Source organism: Mizuhopecten yessoensis, unplaced genomic scaffold (assembly GCF_002113885.1).
Source record: "Mizuhopecten yessoensis strain PY_sf001 unplaced genomic scaffold, ASM211388v2 scaffold11017, whole genome shotgun sequence".
Taxonomy (NCBI): Eukaryota; Metazoa; Mollusca; class Bivalvia; order Pectinida; family Pectinidae; genus Mizuhopecten; species Mizuhopecten yessoensis.
The window spans coordinates 423650-446925 of NW_018408837.1; the positions used below are offsets into that span (position 1 = coordinate 423650).

At 37.5% G+C, this 23276-nt stretch overlaps 2 protein-coding genes across 2 annotated transcripts in view; one reads left to right on the top strand and one right to left on the bottom strand.

Moving 5' to 3' along the window:
* LOC110464655 (transient receptor potential cation channel subfamily M member 2-like) overlaps positions 1 to 23276 on the bottom strand; it is a 66287-nt gene that overhangs the window by 20930 nt on the left and 22081 nt on the right. Inside the window, exons 2-15 of the mRNA XM_021519991.1 lie at positions 16624 to 16776; positions 16080 to 16278; positions 14584 to 14985; positions 13837 to 13943; positions 13548 to 13636; positions 12800 to 13008; positions 11534 to 11625; positions 10623 to 10775; positions 8895 to 8963; positions 6272 to 6769; positions 5280 to 5380; positions 4551 to 4776; positions 4045 to 4131; positions 922 to 974 (exon numbers count right to left, since the gene is read on the bottom strand). Coding sequence (XP_021375666.1) covers positions 922 to 974; positions 4045 to 4131; positions 4551 to 4776; positions 5280 to 5380; positions 6272 to 6769; positions 8895 to 8963; positions 10623 to 10775; positions 11534 to 11625; positions 12800 to 13008; positions 13548 to 13636; positions 13837 to 13943; positions 14584 to 14985; positions 16080 to 16278; positions 16624 to 16767 — 2429 coding nt within the window. The 5' untranslated portion in view covers positions 16768 to 16776. The remainder of the gene's footprint in view (positions 1 to 921; positions 975 to 4044; positions 4132 to 4550; positions 4777 to 5279; positions 5381 to 6271; positions 6770 to 8894; positions 8964 to 10622; positions 10776 to 11533; positions 11626 to 12799; positions 13009 to 13547; positions 13637 to 13836; positions 13944 to 14583; positions 14986 to 16079; positions 16279 to 16623; positions 16777 to 23276) is intronic.
* Positions 22462 to 23184, top strand: LOC110464657 (late histone H1-like). The gene has a single exon (XM_021519994.1). The coding sequence runs from the start codon at positions 22489 to 22491 to the stop codon at positions 23059 to 23061; it is 573 nt and encodes a 190-aa protein (XP_021375669.1). The 5' UTR covers positions 22462 to 22488; the 3' UTR covers positions 23062 to 23184.

The window sequence follows — 23276 nt, forward strand, 5'->3', positions numbered from 1 at the left end:
ACACCTTTGTGTACATACGCTTACAGCGTAGCCGAATTGACGTCGATTTGTGGATAACTCGTACATACTTAACACCTTTGTGTACATACGCTTACAGCGTAGCCGAATTGACGTCGATTTGTGGATAACTCGTTCATATTTTACACCTTTGTGTACACACGCTTCACTGGTCATTTGTCTGATGAAGGTGACAGAGTACACGTATACCGTACTACTCATCGAGACGTTACATAGAAACGATTTTTGGTTGTGCTACATGAATCTTTTCACAATCAATACTCGAGACGTTCAACGTTTACCAATTATCTTAGAATGTCCTACAGTTGTTTCATCGCCTGGTCAGCTAAAAGGCAGTTAAAAGCAGTATTTTTTTGTTCTGCTATATTCTCAAAACTTGAACTACATATATAGGGATTAAAAAAACACACATTGACAAAACAATATTTAAAAATTTCAAAAAATTCTGTTTTCGTTGACGAGTCGAAAAAGCTTATTGAATTAGAATTTAATACATGAGTCCTGGTTGCTATCAAGAATAATCGCCATAAATATATTACCAGTGTCATATGAAAACTGACCTAGTGTACTGGGCAATAATAGTATCACTATGTTATCATACACTCCTTTCTCTGCCACAAATATCCGTGTGTTACAAGTTATTTTATCATACAATTACACTTCGATATAATGCCCCTCGATTCATTGGCCACATCGCTTATCACCAATTTAAAATCAAACTTTTCTTCTTAACATTTCCTTCGATATCGCTAGACCCCCTTTTTAATGCCACAATTTTGCTGGACAGATGATGGGATTATAAGGTTAACTTATGTGACGCAGAACAAATCAGGTTAATTCATGTGAGTTAAATCTGCACCCGATTTGAGAAAATATGGACCACTGTTTAGTTAAGTAACTTACCTGATGGAGAGGTTGTCACTAAGTGCAGTAGTCTCACTTTTGATTTGTTTCGCCTGAAATTTATCAGTGATACAAATTATTGCACAAAAGGAATATTTTTCATCATTTTGAAAAGAACCTGAGAAATACGTATCCATATAAAAAACTAATTACATTGTCCCAAAACAATAAAAGGTGTATTGTTTCTGCGATATACATGTACAAGTTTGTTTTTCATTATGGAATTAAGTACCAAGCTATCAAATAAAGTTGGTATTTTACGACACTGACCAAATATTTATTTTCTTTGAAATCATTTTGATGTGGACGGTATTTAAGGATCCATGTCCCTCTCCACTGTGGTGTTTCGTATATAAAGTAACCTCCACGCAATTTCGTTTTTGGATATAACTGTATCACCGTTAAGACAGGCCATTTCCGTTTACTAGGTTACTTAATCGGTTAGATCGATAAAATAACAGTCTGAAATCCAGAGTTCGAATACTGGTCTGGTGACGCCGTGTTTTTACACTAAAAACACTTCATTTAATAAGTATTGTTAATTTCATCTTTATTTATTTTTTCATAAATGTCCTGCCATATATGGTATGCCTAAATAAACAGTCTCCAATACTTAGTTACAGTTTTTGACAGTGGTACGGGGATCCTTAAACAGTCTCCAATACTTAGTTGCAGTTTTTGACAGTGGTACGGGGATCTTTAAACAGTCTCCAATACCTCGTTACAGTTTGTGGTAGTGGTACGGGGATCCTTAAACAGTCTCCAATACTAAGTTACAGTTTGTGGTAGTGGTACGGGGATCCTTTAACAGTCTCCAGTACTTAGTTACAGTTTTTGGTAGTGGTACAGGGATCCTTAAACAGTCTCCAATACCTAGTTACAGTTTTTGGTAGTGGTACGGGGATCCTTAAACAGTCCCCAATACTTAGTTACAGTTTGTGGTAGTGGTACGGGGATCCTTAAACAGTCTCCAATACTTAGTTACAGTTTGTGGTAGTGGTACGGGGATCCTTAAACAGTCTCCAATACTTAGTTACAGTTTGTGGTAGTGGTACGGGGATCCTTAAACAGTCTCCAATACTTAGTTACAGTTTGTGGTAGTGGTACGGGGATCCTTAAACAGTCTCCAATACTTAGTTACAGTTTGTGGTAGTGGTACGGGGATCCTTAAACAGTCTCCAATACTTAGTTACAGTTTGTGGTAGTGGTACGGGGATCCTTAAACAGTCTCCAATACTTAGTTACAGTTTGTGGTAGTGGTACGGGGATCCTTAAACAGTCTCCAATACTTAGTTACAGTTTGTGGTAGTGGTACGGGGATCCTTAAACAGTCTCCAATACTTAGTTACAGTTTGTGGTAGTGGTACGGGGATCCTTAAACAGTCTCCAATACTTAGTTACAGTTTGTGGTAGTGGTACGGGGATCCTTAAACAGTCTCCAATACTTAGTTACAGTTTGTGGTAGTGGTACGGGGATCCTTAAACAGTCTCCAATACTTAGTTACAGTTTGTGGTAGTGGTACGGGGATCCTTAAACAGTCTCCAATACTTAGTTACAGTTTGTGGTAGTGGTACGGGGATCCTTAAACAGTCTCCAATACTTAGTTACAGTTTGTGGTAGTGGTACGGGGATCCTTAAACAGTCTCCAATACTTAGTTACAGTTTGTGGTAGTGGTACGGGGATCCTTAAACAGTCTCCAATACTTAGTTACAGTTTGTGGTAGTGGTACGGGGATCCTTAAACAGTCTCCAATACTTAGTTACAGTTTGTGGTAGTGGTACGGGGATCCTTAAACAGTCTCCAATACTTAGTTACAGTTTGTGGTAGTGGTACGGGGATCCTTAAACAGTCTCCAATACTTAGTTACAGTTTGTGGTAGTGGTACGGGGATCCTTAAACAGTCTCCAATACTTAGTTACAGTTTGTGGTAGTGGTACGGGGATCCTTAAACAGTCTCCAATACTTAGTTACAGTTTGTGGTAGTGGTACGGGGATCCTTAAACAGTCTCCAATACTTAGTTACAGTTTGTGGTAGTGGTACGGGGATCCTTAAACAGTCTCCAATACTTAGTTACAGTTTGTGGTAGTGGTACGGGGATCCTTAAACAGTCTCCAATACTTAGTTACAGTTTGTGGTAGTGGTACGGGGATCCTTAAACAGTCTCCAATACTTAGTTACAGTTTGTGGTAGTGGTACGGGGATCCTTAAACAGTCTCCAATACTTAGTTACAGTTTGTGGTAGTGGTACGGGGATCCTTAAACAGTCTCCAATACTTAGTTACAGTTTGTGGTAGTGGTACGGGGATCCTTAAACAGTCTCCAATACTTAGTTACAGTTTGTGGTAGTGGTACGGGGATCCTTAAACAGTCTCCAATACTTAGTTACAGTTTGTGGTAGTGGTACGGGGATCCTTAAACAGTCTCCAATACTTAGTTACAGTTTGTGGTAGTGGTACGGGGATCCTTAAACAGTCTCCAATACTTAGTTACAGTTTGTGGTAGTGGTACGGGGATCCTTAAACAGTCTCCAATACTTAGTTACAGTTTGTGGTAGTGGTACGGGGATCCTTAAACAGTCCCCAATACTTAGTTACAGTTTGTGGTAGTGGTACGGGGATCCTTAAACAGTCTCCAATACTTAGTTGCAGTTTTTGACAGTGGTACGGGGATCCTTAAACAGTCTCCAATACTAAGTTACAGTTTTTGGTAGTGGTACGGGGATCCTTAAACAGTCCCCAATACTTAGTTACAGTTTTTGGTAGTGGTACGGGGATCCTTAAACAGTCTCCAATACTAAGTTACAGCTTGTGTTAGTGGTACGGGGATCCTTAAACAGTCTCCAAAACTTAGTCACAGTTTGTGATAGTGGTACGGGGAATCCTTAAACAGTCTCCAATACTTAGTTACAGTTTGTAGTAGTGTTACGGGGATCCTTAAACAGTCTCCAATACTTAGTTATAGTTTGTGTTAGTGGTACGGGGATTCTTAAACATTCTCCAATACTTAGCTACAGTTTGTGGTAGTGGTATGGGGATCATTAAACAGTCCCCAATACTTAGTTACAGTTTTTGGTAGTAGTACAGGGATCCTTAAAACAGCGAATTTATTTAAATGGCTTACCTCTGTTTGTTCGCGTTGATCATCCACTTTGAATCTTAAGATCCATAAGATCAGAGGCTGACAAAGAGGAACGATGCAAACCAGGATCTGAAATAATAAGAATTACATACATTTCAGAAGGACGAAACTTCTGTATGACACATGTTGTAACATATGTACGAAATTTGAAAGGCGCAATCACCTGTGTGATTTGCGTTCATCTTACATGTATCATATTTTGAGTATTCACAAAAAAAGGACTATCATGAATTCAAAATCTTCGCCGATTCTAAGCCGATGAAAGACAAATTAAGAAACTTAGTATTCACTATAAAGAGTTATATCTCAATGAAACTCCCTAACTTAAGAGCTCGTTTCGATATACAATGTATTTGGATATAGGACATATCTCCGCGATAAAACATATCTCACTAAAATTGGATGATTTACAGGATAGTAAGGTTAAATATGATTATGAAAAATACATGAATACAATAGATGAAAATAGATCGTCCGGTTAACCTTACCCGAGGGAGTCCATTCAGGGGAGATAACTCGCCCATCCACATAGAGCTCAGAAGTGATTGAAAAGTCGCATGAGCGACGAAGTCTTTGTTGTCTGTCTTCATGGCGATTTGCTCGCACGTACTGTGTCCCCATTCATCTATACGCTGTGTTAACAGATCTGTGGCCTTCTTTTCGTCCTTTTCTTGGCATTCGTTTAGAATTTCCAGAGCAAGTCGACTGAATTCACTGAAAATTTGAGAGTTAAAAAATGAGTTATAGTGTAACCTCGTTTAGTCACCGAAAGCATATATTGCAAACGAACTTTGCGAATGAAATGAGTGAAGTTTGTCATTAACGTTAATATCTGTTACAAAATTAAGCATATGAAAAGGAAATTGTATTACATTTTCCCCTTCTCGTTAAGACATGTCACATAACCTAGAGACGAATTATCTTGTCTCACATTAACCGTCTCGTCAAAGTTGAACATACTTGTCTCCTTGCAGCGCGTGCTTCCGTGGGCAAACCGATCGTATATTCTAGGGAGATGTATTGCCCATTACTATATCAGCAAAAATGGCAGACGCCCGCGTGTCCAAACTCTCAAAATGTATTATGTTGTTGATTTTATTTTCATTAAGTTAAAAAAAAAAAGCAACGTTTTCTTTTTTACCTTAATTTTCATTCGGTGTAATGTACAATTTATGGCCCTGGTGGTTGTAGGGTGATATGGAGATTTGTTTACTTACTCTGAGTTGTGTTTCAGTGTTTTCTCGGAATCTTTATCTCCCACGAGAGTTGACATCTTCTTTAACAGGCCGTGGGCAACTAAGGCGGCGGCGATGTGGTCCTTATTTACATCACAACAAACAACAATGTCATCAACATAACCCGTTATGTTAATTTACGTAATAAGGAAATAGAGGACATATTACCGTTCCCGTTGAATACACTATATATTTCACGAGAATGGCAGAATAGCGACATTTTCTACGAGTGCGATTTATTCTTTGGTTTGGTTTGTTTGTGTTTTACGTCCTAATAAGTGCTACGGTCATTTAAGGACGTGCCAGGTTTTGGTGGTGGAGGAAAGCCGAAGTTCCCGGAGGAAAACCACCGACCTACGGCCAATACCTGGCGATTGCCCAACGTGAGGCCTCGAACCCGCGACCCAGTGGTAAAGGGCTTGTGGTAGCAGAATGTCAGACACCTTAACCACTTGGCCACCGCGGCCCCAAGCGATATATTCTGCCATGCGAGTGGAATATATATTGTATTAAACGCTAACACCATTCGATTTATTACAATTTTTTAAAATTTAAACGACGAAAATATTGCTGCATCATAAAAACGTGCGGAATTCAGTAGCTTTATATGTTGAAGCTAAGTAATGACGTCACGCTTGACAGCAGGGCTTGTGTAATAATAAATAGACTACTCAACGCAATTATACCATTTTCTGCTGGGTATTTTATAGGTTGTGTATGTACCAAAAATGTAAAATTACCAACCACATATTTGAACAGAAAATCTGCAGCAGTAAATGGAAAATATAATTTTGATTGGTCAATATACAATCGATATTAGACCTTTTATCATCAACGTGAAAACATAACATTTCGCATATCTTCACTGCATTTTTGTTTATATTTCAGTGGTAAACATGCTTTTAGAGATATTTACCACTTGTATTCTTCATTTTAAACGATATTTCTATAGTTGTGTAAGAACAAATTCTTACCTTGCCATATTTCCAAAATAGTTTCGCCATTTTCTGTCGGTTTGTAAGCACGCACCATAGGAACAAGTGGAGATTTGGATTTTCAAATCTATGAATTCCTTCTAGTGTTCCTTTCACGGAAACGAAATTACGAACGGCAGATTTCATGGTGTGTAAACGGGGAGGCGGCTTCTTAACAGGGGAAACAACTCTGGTGTCCGCTTCTATTTTGTTCTGGAAGAAACGGTTCGTTGACGTCACTTTATTTTCAACCCCGTTCTCAACAATCGTTTTCGATACCACTACATTATCATTTTGCAAAATTTGGTTTTGAGGTTTCCCCCATTGTTTATGTTCGAGACCATTACTGCTTTCCTGTCTTGGAAAGAATTGGGTATTCTTTTGTTCAATTAACGATTGGGAACTTTTTCTCTCATCCGGTTTCTTGTACACTGCCAGGACCTCGTAAAAGTCTCCGAGAAGAAAATTGATCAGTATCCCGATCTGTACCAGGCAATCCTGTATAAGTAAAATAAAACGCTCCCATAAGATTAAAAGTATTCGTATGTGACAATTTGATTAAATATATTTATCAGGAAAAAGAAGAATTAGCATGTATGCTATCTTTTTATCATAATACATCTCCAACACACCCGCAGGAATATACACATAGTGAGATATTAGCCAGGTGGCATAGGACTAGGAAGTTAGCACCTGATAATCCTCACCATTGTATCGATTAATTTCTTGATAGTATAAATTGTATTTCTCCCATAACCACTATAGGTTTCCTCATTCCTGATTCATTGGATAAACCTGCTAGGAATTGGTAAACATTTTTGGTTACCCACTATTAAGAAACACCCTGGGCGTGATTTTATTGGTAAATTCTTTACTTATGACGTCACGTAACAATGCTTTGCGACGCCATCTTCCATTGTGACGTCATGATTCACGGCAATTGTTTTCTCCCCATCGGAAGCCGACATAGTGTATTTTTCAAGGGGAACATATGGCTTTCCAGATCAAATGTGAACGTCATGGGAGAAAAAGGACCCAAATCTCGTGATGGTAGGTTATCATGGTAATCTTACTCACGTTAGTTAATTTTCAAATTGTAAAAGACACTCGGTAAACCTCGTTTCTTAATATTATTTGAAAATTAACCAACTTGAGTTAGATAAACATGATAACCTACCATCACTCGTTGGGGAACCTCTATATCTGTATACTGTAAAGCGCTCTTGAGTGGCTTATTCTAGCTAGATATGGCGCTATGTCGCCACATTTTCTATGTATTTACAGTCTACACTGACATTCGCTCATTAAGAATTGTTCCCGCAAACAGGATTAATCATATCATAATAGATGGTGACAAGTTTACATGACGTTGACAAAAACACATGTGACCACAGTGGGCGAAGCTATGCAAATTTTCCGCAAACGAGACATCATTGTGTGACGTCATCAACACTTGTGGGCGGAGTTAACCAATGCTTATTGAACCAATCACACGTCAATATTTACAGAAAATGGAATATGTATTCATTAATCTTATTTATGTAGAAAATAGTTATGAATTACTTACAGAAAAAATACTGTAAAGATAAGGAATAAGTTGGGAGCTGTTTTCTATTTTGGTCAGGTTATCGGAGTACAATTCTAGTTGAGAAAGATTAAATTGAATATATGACGAAAACAGAAATAAACATACCTTAAACATAAATAATTTCAAGATCCGAGAAATGTAAACTCCAAATGTAAAAGAGATATATGTAGTCATTTATGATCATTGTGGTATTTGCAGATCTTCTGAAACGGGGTAGAAGATGTCTTAGTTACTTTCTTAAGTAATTTCTTATGACAAGAAAGCGGTTTATTTCTTTGAGTGGTTTTACATCCGCTTCACTAACGAGTAGTTCGATTATCCAGCAGAACGTCCAAAAATAGCTAAAAGGTTACGGCAGTATTTTCATAGAAAAGAGACATTCACTTTTGAACGTATAAACAAAATCGAGGCCGACGCCGACGAGTTGGCTTGGTGTAAATGACGGATACGACCTATGTTTCGTCATTAAATTGCTCTACATGAAAATTAGGAAAAAATGGCTTTAATCACACCATCGATCGTTTCACAAATTCTCACAAACAATTATTCACGAAAAATAAGAGTTTTAAGAAAAATGTCGATTTCCTTCACACACTGGAATCGGCGGTTCACACATTGGCGTGTATATTGCGTTCATACTACGTTTTGTAATCCATGCGCAATATACTTTAACTTATCATTTTATTTTTATACTGAAACCTGAACCGTTTGCCGATGCGTTGATAGACCTAGGTTTGAATCTTGGTGATTGAAGCGTTCTCTGAGCCTTGTCTTGAAAAATTAGTTACATTTTTTTTTAAATCTCGAGACAGTGCTAGTTAAAATTATCGCTTGTACATGTCTCATTTACTTTCACATTTTTGTGTTTGAAATAAAATAAAATAAAAATCAGTGGAACTATACCTGGGTTTCGCCTACGTCACTTCCGGTGCTCCGGGCTTAACCCTGGAAAATACCTATTGATTTTGATGTTAAAGACTCATGAATATTACCGGAGTAGAAACATGTATTTAATTAGAGGACAGTTTGACTTACGTCCGATCTAAGGTCCACCTTTTTCGGGTACTTCTTCAAAACCGTCCTCAAAATACTGTTCGCGGAAACCTGCCGGAATGACGAGAAAGACAAATCAGTATACATGTAAATTAGCATCTGTTGAAATTGGCTTATCAAACGATCATGAATGGGCATTTCCTTATGAAAGTAATTAACTTTTGAAATATGTCATTATCTTACTGGCAATGGTTTCAAAGAACTGTTATGGTGAACGAATTCTTATATCAGAGTTTGAACTAACAAATCCATTCCGTATTTTTTTCTCTTTTTTTTTCGGCAGGGCTGTCTAAAATCGTTCTGGCACCCAACGCGTCATACACAGCGCAGACAATAACTTGAGTTACCTCCCATTGAACACGTATCCTGTACAACTGGAGCTTTCCAATAAGCGCTAGTTAGGGCTGCGCAACATTAGAAGGAAACAATATGTCTGCAATTTTGTGGTTATACTGCATTGGAATGGTTATCCATTCTGCGGACTTATGTTTTCCTTATTTTTTATTGTATTAAAACACATAATGAATTTTGATGATATTGTTCATCCTTCACTTTAGGTATTGTGTAAAATACAATCACAAAAAAAAATATTATTTAGACAAACATTTATGTGTAAATTACAATTCAAATATAGAACAGTCGTTATTGATATTTCATGAAAAATTAAAAACAAACATCTCTTGAGCACTTGTTACAGTGTGATTTGGGTACATCTGGGAATGCACCTGTACAATAGATATAGCAGCAGTCAATATGACGTATTCTGACTAAAGAGATCAACGTAAAACACAGACAGGTAGGTGAGTGCACCTTTAAAATTTGTTAATAGATACAGTACGTCAAAAACGAACTACACTACACCATACAGTTGTTTTGCCCCCTTCTAGGACTTATTGGTGATGCTAGGAGTTAAAAATGAAAATCCGAATAGTCCAAACTACGGATGAAACGGAGGGGCAGGTACAGGTACATAAAACCCTTGATTTTTTAACTAAAAAAATGAGAGGTGTACCGGTTAATTTTAAATTAATAATCTTTAAAGTGTGTATATTATAAACCGTACCACTACTCAAAAGAGATAACTGTGGCCATCAAGGTTACGGAAAACCTCGAGGACTAAAGACTGCACAAGCATAGCCTAATACATCCTCGATATCCAGGGTTACGCTTACTTTCGCTCTCTACACTCCTGGAATATTTCATGGCAAAATTGAAGGCTCGATGTGCGTGGCTTGTTGATGAGACAAGAAGACTAGTTCGATCCTTTGACGTACATCAAAAGACTCTCGCGGTCACGTAGCGGTAAAAACTGACAGGCTTTGAAGTCGGGCGTCTCTCCTTTGTGATCTTTAAAGGACAGGTATCAGTCTAGCGATTGGTCAGTTTAGTTTACCTGAGACCAATCAAAAAATCTATCTTCGTGCCTTTAATTTTGCCATGACATATGCCAGGGGTGCAGAGAGCGAAATTGAGCGTAACCCGTGGATATCGAGGATGAGCCTAATATCTTAATTTGTATCTTGAAAGATGAATATAACACATTCGGTAATATAGATACAGTGAGTCTAAAAATAGACTAAACAGGCACCGATAGAACTTATAAACCAATTCATGTCGAAATGCGTCATGGTCATTTCTCCATGTTACAATAGGTTACTGTCTAACGAGAGTTAACTGAACAAATACAGTCAGAATTTCGAGATATCAAACCTCGTGATAAAGCTGTTTCAATCGTTTGGCGGTCAAGAATGTGTTGATGTCCACACCGTTGTCCATAAAAAGGTCCATGAAGTCCACTCTATCTAGGCCGAGTGCTGACATTATCATGTCGTTATCCGCCAGGGCTGTCTCCAGGCTCTGTCGCTATAGAAACAAACACGACAGTTAATATTTCAATTTCGTACCATTTTGTCAATTTTAAAACACAATTTTCCGAATTCGAGATAATAGGAGAAGTGTCATTTGGACGCTCCTTGTCCTACATCGCATATATTGAGATCGTCAAAAGAAGCACACATTTAGATGACGTACGCTGGGCTTTTCCATGAACATCGTTTGCACTGAAGTTACAGTTTACGTAAATTGGGAAGGTTTTGTCCCCAGGCTGGGACATACCGAAGTCCTTAAAAGTGGTAATTGTTATTCCTTGCTAGACGTTCAGCATTTAAGTTATCGTTGCAAACTGGTTAACCCGTTATTATCATTGTCATGTGACCGGATGGAATACTGCGCTGAGTGCCTTCTACATGATATTTAAGTGAGCTGGCACTTTAAAGTCGACATCTGATCCGCCCTGTCGCAAAAATGCAAATACACCAGCAGATCGCCAACATCAGACTTGCACACATTACACACACACTGCCTAAGATTACCTTAGCTGTTCAAAGAACGCAAACATTTTTTTTAAAAATGCGAAATTTACATTGTCCAGTACTGGCATCACCTTTTAATTAATACTGTAGAACATTTTTTTTCTAAATGACTCGCGCACGTGACCAAGTACAAATACCTATTTCCAGTCTAAGGTCACGTCAATCAAATCAAGAGTTCATCCACTTGACCACTTAATCGTGTAGTGTTATGACGCGTAACCGTTGATGGAAAATATGTAAATAACTTACACTCATGTCTCGCATAATCTCGCTGTTGGCGATGTCAATTCTGTTCCAACAGAGGGCGAGCTTCAACTGGCTCAAGGAGTTGTCTCTCTTGACTGAAATACATAAGAAGAAATGAGTTATTTCCCTTGAACAAAAAAGCGGATGTAAATTTCAAGACAAATTGGATTTCGTCTCTCTCATAGCTTGGTTCTTTATTGAACTTGAAATTAACAAATGGACGCCGTCTCAGAACAAACGATAGCCTAAATTAATGGATGTAGCTGTAGTCCTTCAGTATGACTATGTCGATGTTAATATAGCTATATCGATTTCATAAGAGCCTCAAGTATAGCATGACTAAGTCGAAATCTTAACTTAGATAAGAGCATCTAATTTGATTGTTTCGATCCTTTGTCTTAAAGCCTTTAATATTATACAGTAGCTATGTCTATATATCACTTAATGAGAGCCTTTAGTATAGATATGTTCTTATATTACCTTTCACAAGAGTTCCTACTTTAGTATGACTATATCGATGTCTTAACTTACATACTTGAATGGCTTTGTAGATGTCTTACCTTTTGCTATGTCGATGTCTTACCTTTCTTGAGAGCTTTCAGTATTGTTATGTCGATGTCTTACCTTTCATGAGAGCTTTAAGTATTGCTATGTCGATGTCTTACCTTTCTTGAGAGCTTTAAGTATTGTTATGTCGATGTCTTACCTTTCATGAGAGCTTTAAGTATTGCTATGTCGATGTCCTACCTTTGGCTATGTCGATGTCTTACCTTTCATGAGAGCTTTCAGTATTGCTATGTCGATGTCTTACCTTATATTAGAGCTTTAAGTATTGCTATGTCGATGTCTTACCTTTCTTGAGAGCTTTAAGTATTGTTAGGTCGATGTCTTACCTTTCATGAGAGCTTTAAGTATTGCTATGTCGATGTCCTACCTTTGGCTATGTCGATGTCTTACCTTTCATGAGAGCTTTCAGTATTGCTATGTCGATGTCTTACCTTATATTAGAGCTTTAAGTATTGCTATGTTGATGTCTTACCTTTCTTGACAGCTTTAAGTATTGCTATGTCGATGTCTTACCTTTCATGAGAGCTTTAAGCATTGCTATGTCGATGTCTTACTTTTAATGAGAGCTTTAAGCATTGCTATGTCGATGTCTTACCTTTCATGAGAGCTTGAAGCATTGCTATGTCGATGTCTTACCTTTCATGAGAGCTTTTGTAGTAGGGTTATCTCGATGTCTCACCTTTGGCTATGTCAATGTCTTACCTTTCATGAGAGCCATAAGTATGGCTATGTCGATGCCCTGCGACATTTCAGACGTAGCAGTTATGTCGAACACTGTTATCAGGTTCCTTTCTTTCACACACATCTCGACATTTTTGCAGACATCGTCAATCACCACATTGATCCACGCCTCCTCCTCAATCATTGCTCGTATCTTCGATTTCAAAGACTCGTCGAACACCGACACCGGCCTTAAACATTAGAGAGTCCAGGTGTGCATGATGCTGTACAGCTACAAATTTTGTCCGGTTTGAATTTTTGCGATTCATTCGTGAAGTTTGAATTTCGCAACTAGCGTGCAGGGTAAACTTTAATCTTACCATTCCATTCCTAAAGTTCATAAATATTTTTTTTCTTTAGTGTCAACCGCGAAAATTAACGAACACGGTAGATTACTTATAAATGTATTTAATGTGTTTTTATTTTCTTGTAAAAAACATTGTAACAATGATTTATGCAAAACGTGTGACAAAGACGTGAAGAGAACCGTTAATTAACGTCCTCTTCGATAAGTACAGAAAAGTCGGTTTAGGAAATTAAAACTCCACAAAAAATATGTGATTTGCAGTGTTCCGTATTCGATATTGTTTTCTCTTCTTTTAACTTTTTTCCCTCATAGATTCCTTCTGGTTTACTAACTATAGACAACTATCCTAGCATAATAGTTCATCATACACTGTATCCTCTTTTTTTGGTTTAAGAGGGTGTGACATTTGTGTGGTTTTCTTACCTTCCTCGTCCAGATTCTTTGCCGTGTTCGATTATTTCCCTTGCATGTTCATAGGCATATGCTATAATATCTGCGGCCTTTCCCGAACCCTGCAAATAAAACACCTCTCTAAGATTAAAGACAGGAACATTTTTCCGGACGTGCATTCAAAATGATGTTAGTTTTTTTGTATCTTTAAACATTATCTTAAGTTTGATTTTCATAACGGGTACCTGTATTGGTCGCATATAATAAGTTTCAATGTTCTCACTTAAAATCAAAAGAACAAATAATTTTCAGTTTCGGTTACCTTGACGACGACGGTGGGCGTGTTTTTACAGACGGCGTTCAGCACGGTTTCTATGGTATTAGGTCCTCCCTCAACAACCAATAGCACCACCGGCACAGATACAGCGTCTGAAGGGAAAAACGCGGGAAAATCTCATCAATTGGTAAGGAAAATACAAAGTTATCTCCCTTCATCTACTGAGTCAAATGAATTTTCACTTTGACAATCTGGTAGTGCACCAATCAATTTGACACAGCTGTTATAGAGAATAGACACTTGTTGATCGATTCAAAAATCACATCATCGCAACGATGAGGAAATCGAGAACACTTTACTAAGATGATAATTTTGCCTACGTCACGTTGTGAAATAGCGCCATGTTAGCGTCATCATCGTACATTTTATATATATAATACCTGTTCACCCTCGTGATATCGTGAGCCATTCAAAAAAATGAACGATTTTGACCTTGACATAAGAAGACATAGCCTAGACAAAGCTCTTCCCCGAAGGAGTTTAATCTTGTTACAAAAAAAAACATAAATATAGATATACATGTAGGGTAAATACAAAGTTATCTCCCTTCATCTACTGCGTCCCTTCATCTACAGCGTATATATATATAATATTAAAAGAACATCTAAAAAAAAAAATACGAATAATAAATTTGATCCATATAATAATTTTCCAAACATTGCTTAAATCTTAATTTTTATATATTTTTTTCAAGAATAATAAATTTGATCCATATAGTTTTTTTCCCCATACCTTTCCCCGTGTCCGTTTTCAAGTTGGCAACAGCGTTTTCTATTTCTGCACGGAAAGCAATCTCCTTCCCGAACTGGTGTTCAGAACCATCGTCCACCAATATAAAGTGCGTGTGATTCGGGTTCAGAAACGTCTCGTTCCTGTTCACAACGCGTTCTATCTTGTAACTTCTCGACGAGTTCAAATCGTCAACACTAGATGGCACTTTGATCGTATGTTCAATTTCTGTATGACTTTTAGTGACGTTTCTTAGGTGTTCTCGATTTTGAACAACTCCCCACGTGGCTATTCCTATGGCAACGATCGATTGGCCACAATTGGCTGTCAGATTGAAGTCGCGGACCGCTTCACCGACTTCCTTCATGATACCGGTGTTACTTCCGCCGCTTATTATCCATGGGTCTGTAAGGTCAAAACAAAAAGTGCAGCGGAATTTACGTTTTTTTGTTTGACAATATAGACTATGCATGACTTAATTGCTTGTTTTCACTATCATGTTTGTGATTGGAGTAAAAAGACGTTGAAACAACGATATTTATCGTCTTTTCGTCCCGCTAAACATTGTCTTTGCGCAGCGATATTAAGTCACTGTTTAGCGACCCGACATATTTCGCCTTGCAAATTATCGTTATGAATCAGAGGGGCGACAAAACGAAGGTAATCGCTTTTTCGTGCGATAGTTATCGCTATTTCGCCCCACTAGTTATCGTTATGTCGCCCCACTAGTTACCGCTCTGTCGCCCCACTAGTTATCGGTTTGTCGCCCCACTAGTAATCGCTATGTCGACCCGCTAGTTATCGGTATGTCGCCCCACTAGTTACCGCTATGTCACCCCACTAGTTATCGTTATGTCGCCCCATTAGTTATCGTTATGTCGCCCCACTAGTTATCATTATGTCGCCCCACTAGTTATCGTTATGTCGCCCCACTAGTTATCGTTATGTCGCCCACTAGTTATCGGTTTGTCGCCCCACTGGTTATCGTTATGTCGCCCCACTAGTTATCGTTATGTCGCCCCAATTGTTATCGTTATGTCGCCCCACTAGTGATCGTTATGTCGCCCCACTAGTGCTCGTTATGTCGCCCCACTAGTTATCGTAATGTCGCCCCACTTGTTATCATTGTATCGCAACACTTGTTATCGTTATGTCGCCCCAGTAGTTACCGTTATGTCGCCCTACTAGTTATCGTAATTCGACCGGATATCATACTTTCGTTATTTTAAGTAAGTTGTTTCGTTATTGAGACGAAAAGACAATAAGTATCATTATTTCGCTGCGAAATAACGAAATGTCACATATATATCAGCCTTCATCCGCTGCAAATCAAGTCAATTCGCCCATGTCATGTACTCCTTATACACGCTTTAGAAATTTCTTCAGTTTATCGAAAATGATCGTTTCGTACATGTACCATCATCAATGTTAAGAGTATGCATTCGATCTTATAAGTAAACACGTCTTGTTGCAAAAAAAAGGTTGTCAATTATACGTACCCGTAGTCCTGGCCAGTTTGATAAGCCCCCTCCTGAAGGCTGTTCTCTGCTGTGTTTTCACCTGGAAGCTTTTGGCCCCTCCCGTCACGGAGATGAGGAGGTTAGGGGTTTTGAGTTCCCACTCCCTCATCAAAGACTTGAGGACGTCGTCAAGGGGTCCTGGTCCTTCTTTTTTGCCGTCATCATTAACGCGTATATACTGTAAGGAATATGTGAGTACAGCTGGTTGTGCTATAACAGTCGTGATAAAAGCATAATACACACATCGATATTTCATTAAATGAAATCTAATTGAATTTTTTAACATACAAGTCTGTGACAATTGATTCTGTCTCAATTTTTTTAATTTTCACTTGGCTTATTGAAATATCTTATTGATTGAATAAAACACAGTTTAAACTAATTAAAAGCATCAGGCGTTTTTTTCTGGGCGCCAGTATATCGAGTGATTCCTTCTCAGTATGTGAGTACCTGATTATACAGCTGGTGTGCTATAACTGACGTGATTAAAGCATAATACACATATCGATATTACATTACTTACACGCCTTAGACCTAGCTCCTCGTCACAACCTTCAAATTTTATAAATCCGCGGTCGTTCGTCAAAATTCTCCTCACTTTATCTTCGGCACACTCGTGTATCCGAGATGTTGATTGCCTGGCCTCGTTTTCAAATTTGTCCGCCATTTAGTGATCCTGAAATGCGAAAAATATAAAAAAAAAAAAAATATTCCCTTTCATTTTCTAAATGTGAAATGAAAAAAACAATTGTTGTCATTAATCTTATAAAAAGGGTTTCATCAACTTTCTTACAGATCTCCCATCAGCCAAGGGTGGGAAGGGGGGGGGGGGGGTTGAGGGTCATGACGTTATTGTATCATTCACTTTACGTCACAAATCATTTGATACTTCAACGTCGTATTTCTTTCAATGGAACAATTGTTCAGTCAGCTAGCATCGATTATGTCGTCCCAGTTTCAATGACGTCACGATCAACACACATGAGTCATGATGCAAGTAGTGAAATGTAATTCATATTTAGTAAGACTGACTGAGGCATATGGAAAAAAAATACTGAATACTACCTGTTAACATGTTGTTTTTTTATCAAAAGTGGAGGACACACTAAATTGGAGCCGGAGAAGGGTGCGGATTTAATCTTGCTTTGATCGATTTCATGGGGTGCTTAATTGGACTGGTCTTAATACAAATTTATTGAACTGCGAAGCACTTCATGATGAATTTGTTTCAAGACCAACTCAATTCATCACCCCATGAAATCGACCAAAGCAAGATTCAAACCTTATATTTCAATCAACATGTAGTTTTTTTTCAGTAATTGGAACTTGTGAAAGTCCATTCTGATAGTTTGTCACAGATTCTGGAACATTTGGTAGTTGCATTGGGTCCAACTTCTCGAGTAGAAATTGAAATATTAAAATGTGTACGTGTTTTTGATTGCTCATATTTAAAATGCAGTAAAATACAGTATGATTGCTATCATTTCATTCTCACAGCAAAACTTTAAAACCCAATCTCGTTAAATAAAATCATATGAAAACAAATATTTGGTAATGTCATATGCGTTAGAAATATATCATCCTCGATACTCAAAAGGGGTTACGCCCACTATGCACAGCCAAGCTCGAGGATGTAGAAATATTTTACTGGTTATGAGTACAGAGCGTTAACCACCGATATTGATCCCACTCAAAGACTAATTTCCGGAAGACTTCAATATTTCGACGCTTACGTAAAAATGGGAAAACCTACTGTATCTATTTAAGTAATCAACTGTATTGCTATGGCATTTACAGTCTATATGAATGACATAGCTTTGAAGGCAAAATGTGCCATTCATAAAGACTGTCAATGCAATAACAAGCCACTTCAATTCTTATATATATATCATTTTGGGTTACTTAAATTAACATCCTAGAAATTTGAAACAAATGTTTAATAAAATTTCTCGTTAAGTTCAAAACAGTGTATTATCGTGTATACGTGATAACTCAGTGAATGGAACAGCCATCTTCCATTGAGGGTCAATGGTACCCAACATAGCAATTATGACGTCATAAAAATGATGACGTCACTCAGGAGGGTCGTTGTATTTATACCATCTGAATTTAGCATGATTGCATAGTGGCAACATCATAGAAGTGAAATTATAAAAGCAGCATGTTTTCTTTCTAACCTTATATCATTCCAGGTAAATGAGGGGGGAAACATGTTTTTTTATATTTATATAAAAGTGCAACGTTTCTCTTTCGGGTCAACGCTGCAATGAACTTTTATCTTTACATTGAACGCGTGTTGTCAATCCCAACAAATAGTAGCAACCAGGAAAAATGGAAGTCTTCCGGTATATTTTGATTAACCAATCAGCATTTTTTAAATGCGGCCACCTCGACCACTTCCGTGCATACGACGGAAAATGTAGTCTCGTTCACCCAGACGCTTGATCACTTGTAATTCTTGCGTAGGCATCAAGAGTCTGTTTGAACGAGACTACGGAAAATGGCGAAGCGATCCGATTGAAATGCGAATATATCGGTTGCGACTGTTATAATTACCATCTGTCAGATCCGCGGACCGACCATAAATTCCGTGCATGACTCATGATATTGCAAATCAACAGAAGGCAAAAAGAACGAAACCTATTTTAGAATACAGACGATTAGATATGTTGTTTTGACTCTGTAAATTAATACAACTTTGTTCAATATTTTATATGTAATACTATAAACATGACGTCAATATTTGTTTGAGTGGCTTTACGCCCGCTTCTATTCATTACCGAGTAATTTGGTTATCCAGCAGACGAATGCGACGTCAATGTACACATGTATGATGTATATTTGTTCAATGTCCATATTTAAATAGGTAATAAGTCACTATTTTAGGACCCTGCATCGGATTACCTAAACAAATATATATGTGTAAACAAATATATCTGCATTGAATACTTTTTCATTTGAAAGGGTACAATGCCAGGGCAGACATCTAATTTTATGTGTTATGCAATGTGACATGGACCTGGAAATCTGTAATGGTGACACCCCCATGAAAAGATTCCGGATCTGTCCCTGAAGGCCCAAATCAACACGGTTGGTCATTTTGGGATCCCGAAAACTGTGACGCTTATCAAGCGTTTATTGTAAGCAAAAGCAGGTAGAGGAAGAGTTCCATTTTGTTCTGATTTGTCCATTCTATGTTGATATTCGTAAAAAGTTCATTAAAAAGTATTACTGGAGCCGCCCATCTTCATATAAACTTGTCCATCTGCTATCTATGTACACAACAGAAAATAGCTGTGTGTAATATAGGAAAATATCTGCAATCAAGTTGGTTAGAACGGTCTAGATTCCAACCTTAGGTTATTGTGTTTTTTCTCACACTGACTGATAACATTTGAGTACTTGTTTATTTCCAGGTTAACACATGTTGTTTTGTCCATCCCCTGATCACTACATCTCATTATATACAAATTGTATGTCTGTTTTTTTGTTTTTATAACTAACATACTCTTTGTTGAGCCCCGGTTGTTAATAGAAATGTTGTAACCTCAGCTCATCTGTTTTCCGATGGCCACAGTACACTTAGATGAGGTAACTTTACAAGAGTTGTCCATCTTCCGATCATTTTTTTATCTTGTACTTTATAATAATTTAAAGAATTATACTGTCCATTTATAGGTACTATATATATATATATGCGATGTACAAGATTATGCTTCATTCATGATGTTATGATTATTTGGTATTTCATATCACTGATGTATCAATTATACGTTGTTGTGTATGCTTATGAGCCGTAAGGCTTCAAGTTGAGCAAACAATACAATACAATGGGGATTGATGATTGCAACGTAATCTGTATCTATACTAGTTTTTAATGACACTAATTATTTTTCAATTCAATTTATTACCAAATGCACATTGCATATAGGGAATATGGAAATATACATTTTGAACAATATTGCACAAATATCTCAATTATATCTTGTACAATGGCGGAGAACATATGCAATAGATTCAATTACATACATAACAATTACAAATTCATAAAATAGTTATAAGTTGGGAAAAACTTTTCCGAAGGGAGCATAGCGGACTCTTATGAAGCATAATTTATTTGTTTATGAAATTATTCAAGTAAGCCTTAAGCTAGCTTAATTTCTAGGAAATAACAAAATTTCAACCACACAACCTCAACATGAAGGTAGAACGATTACTATATACAACATAATGAAATGAGATTATACACTCTTTGTAAAGTATAAGACATAGATCTCAATCCCATTATATAGAACTTTCTTAAATTTCTAATATTTTTTTTTTTTTTTTGCTAGACAGTTACTCTATTATTATAGTTAGGGATTAATTAAGGTTAAATTAATCCCAATTGGAGTCATGACGGATTGGACAGCTCAGACGGTCCAGTTACTGCTTGACCAGTGTGATATTGACACCATATCACGTTTATCTGATTAGTGTCACGGTGTCACAAGTCTGGTGTTGGGGCCGGCCCCTAGCTAGGGGGTTGGATGGATGGATGACGGGTTTCGCGCCTACATGAATCCGCCCTTGCGGGTTTCATCTCACTGACGGAAGTCAGTGTTCATAGCTAGGGGGCCAAACTAGGCGTTCATAATACTGTACGTAGCAATGCATTTAATTAAACGATAATTTACAACAGTTATTACAAAACTCATTAATTGCTTTGGCTGATAATCTTTTATATAACGTTCATTATGTCAAGCACTGTTTTCACAGCGAAGAAACATACGGCGATTTAGAAGCTGGTTCGTGAAACTGAAAGCTCTGGATGATCGAATAATATAAACGGAACAGTTGCTCTTTGTTACCGATATTCGTTTCATCCTCTCCTTGGATGTTTATTTATTTATTTATTTTTATTTATTTATTTATTTTTGATGTTTCATTTCCTTTCATCATATAATATCAGTTTCCTGGTGTGAAAGTTCATTTCTAATTGTAATTCTCTGTCATTAAAAAGATCCTGGCCAGTTATTCATAACAACTTGAAAAGATCTGAAATAGCATACTGGTTACGAATTTTTGGTGACAAGCTAGTGTGGAAAAAAAGTTCACCACCTCCTGCACGGCCACCGAAATTTGAAAACTAAATACGTGTGTGGTTTTAAGGAATGTTCCGATTGGTGAAACCACATACATTTAAGATACAAGATTACGTTATTATATACGTATCATGATAATTACCGATATCAATGACAAACCTATTATAGGACCGTTTCTGAGTCCGTCGAGTACAAAACAACAGTTAACACCACCGGTATTTGTGAGTTCTTTCGTATTTGTGCACAACATCAAGATTTCCTTAATAACTTTAAGTTAATATTTTGTTAAGAATTCCTCTGTCCCTTGTTGAAATTCTAATTTTGTGAATTCTGAAAAACATCTAAATAGTCTTCACGCGAACAGACGTCACCTTGTAGTGATTTTAAAAAGGGCGCAAACTAATCATAGTGAACGTATATTCTTACTTTCAAAAACCCATATCAGGCACTCAGCTTCCTTATAAAGTAAATTTCGACCACATTTTCAAACATAAAAAACTAAACAACACAAAAACACTGCTCTTTGCATATTTGAAATAAATAAAAGAGATTGTAAACATGTAAAATCTCTGGCGAAGAATGAATAAAGCCCTACAGTAAAAAGTCCATAATGTCAATTACAATTGTAAACACAATATACGTTTATATATTTCAATTCCTACATAATTTTCAAAAGTACGTGTCTTTTTTTGGTTCGCAAAAACGGATCAAAAGCATGAGCAGGTAGAACCAGGGTATATCCTGTATAGATATGACTGAGTGTGCCAAGCCGTCAAAATGGCGCTCAATTGTCCGAAGTGTGTTTGTATGCCCAACTTCAAACTCGTTTTCTTATATTAAAACGACATAGTTCATACAAAACCAATACATCTTATAATAAAAAGATATTCACATAATGTATTTCTTATCACAAAACGCTATTTTGTTACTTATAAAATGTATATTTTATTACATTTTAAAATTAATATCGCATGCAATGGTGCGATAACCGGGCTTAAATTGATATTAGAATGACCTTTTAGCGATTTATGTCAAAAGCATTACGTCATATGATAGACAAATATTTATCATTTCACAATGTGTCAAAATATCGCAACTAAAATGGATCATTAATGAGTAAATAACAGTTAAAACGTGCCCAGAAAACACATAACTTCATGAAGGCGAGCGATTCGGCCAAATCGTGCACTCTATGAGGGGATGTCTTCGGTGAGGTGCGAGTAAATACAGTATATACCGAAAATTCCAAAAAACTGGCACTCTCGACTCAACCCCGGTATTCGCAGGATAATCAACACAAAAGCATGTCTGACGCCGTTTCAACTTCACCAGTCGCGAAGGTCGCTAAGAAAGTCAGTAAACCCAAAGTAGCACCGGCACATCCAACCTATGCCGTCATGATCAGCGCCGCCATTGCCGCCCTGCAGGAGAAAGGAGGTTCGTCCAAACAGAAAATATTGGCTTATATCATGGCTAACTACAAAGTCGGAACAGAGAAGGTCAAGATCAACAGCCGAGTCCGGCTTGCTCTCAAAAGCTGTGTGGTCAAGGGAACCGTGAGTCAGGCGAAAGGAACCGGTGCCTCCGGATCCTTCAAGCTCGGTGAGAAACCAAAGGTTGCCAAGAAGGAGGCAAAGAAACCTGCGGCCAAAAAAGTAAAGAAACCCAAGAAAGTGACTGTAACAAAACCGACGAAGACCACCACTACGAATAAGAAGACTCCAAAAAAGGCAGCAAAGAAACCAGCAGCCAAAAAAACAGCTGCAAAAAATCCCGCCGCCACCAAAGTCAAAACACCGAAGAAGGCTACGAAGAAGCCAGCAGCAAAGAAACCTGCGGTCAAGAAACCAGCTAAGAAGACCGCAGCCAAGAAGTAGGCGTTCCTCCTGAACACATCTTTAAAACAGCCCTTTTCAGGGCTACCCAACTTTCCCGGAAAGTTTCCTTTGGATGGCTCGAATATACGCATTTTTTCATTCTCACTTCCCTAAAATACTTAAATGTACTTGTATTTAAAGCACATCAAACCCTTTGATGAATTATGGCCTTGTTATCAAATTCAATCTGATAAATAAAAAAGACTTTTTACTTT

Bases quoted from the DNA above. Each gene is read 5' to 3' on its own strand.
- LOC110464657 (XM_021519994.1), top strand. From the start codon at position 22,489: ATGTCTGACGCCGTTTCAACTTCACCAGTCGCGAAGGTCGCTAAGAAA.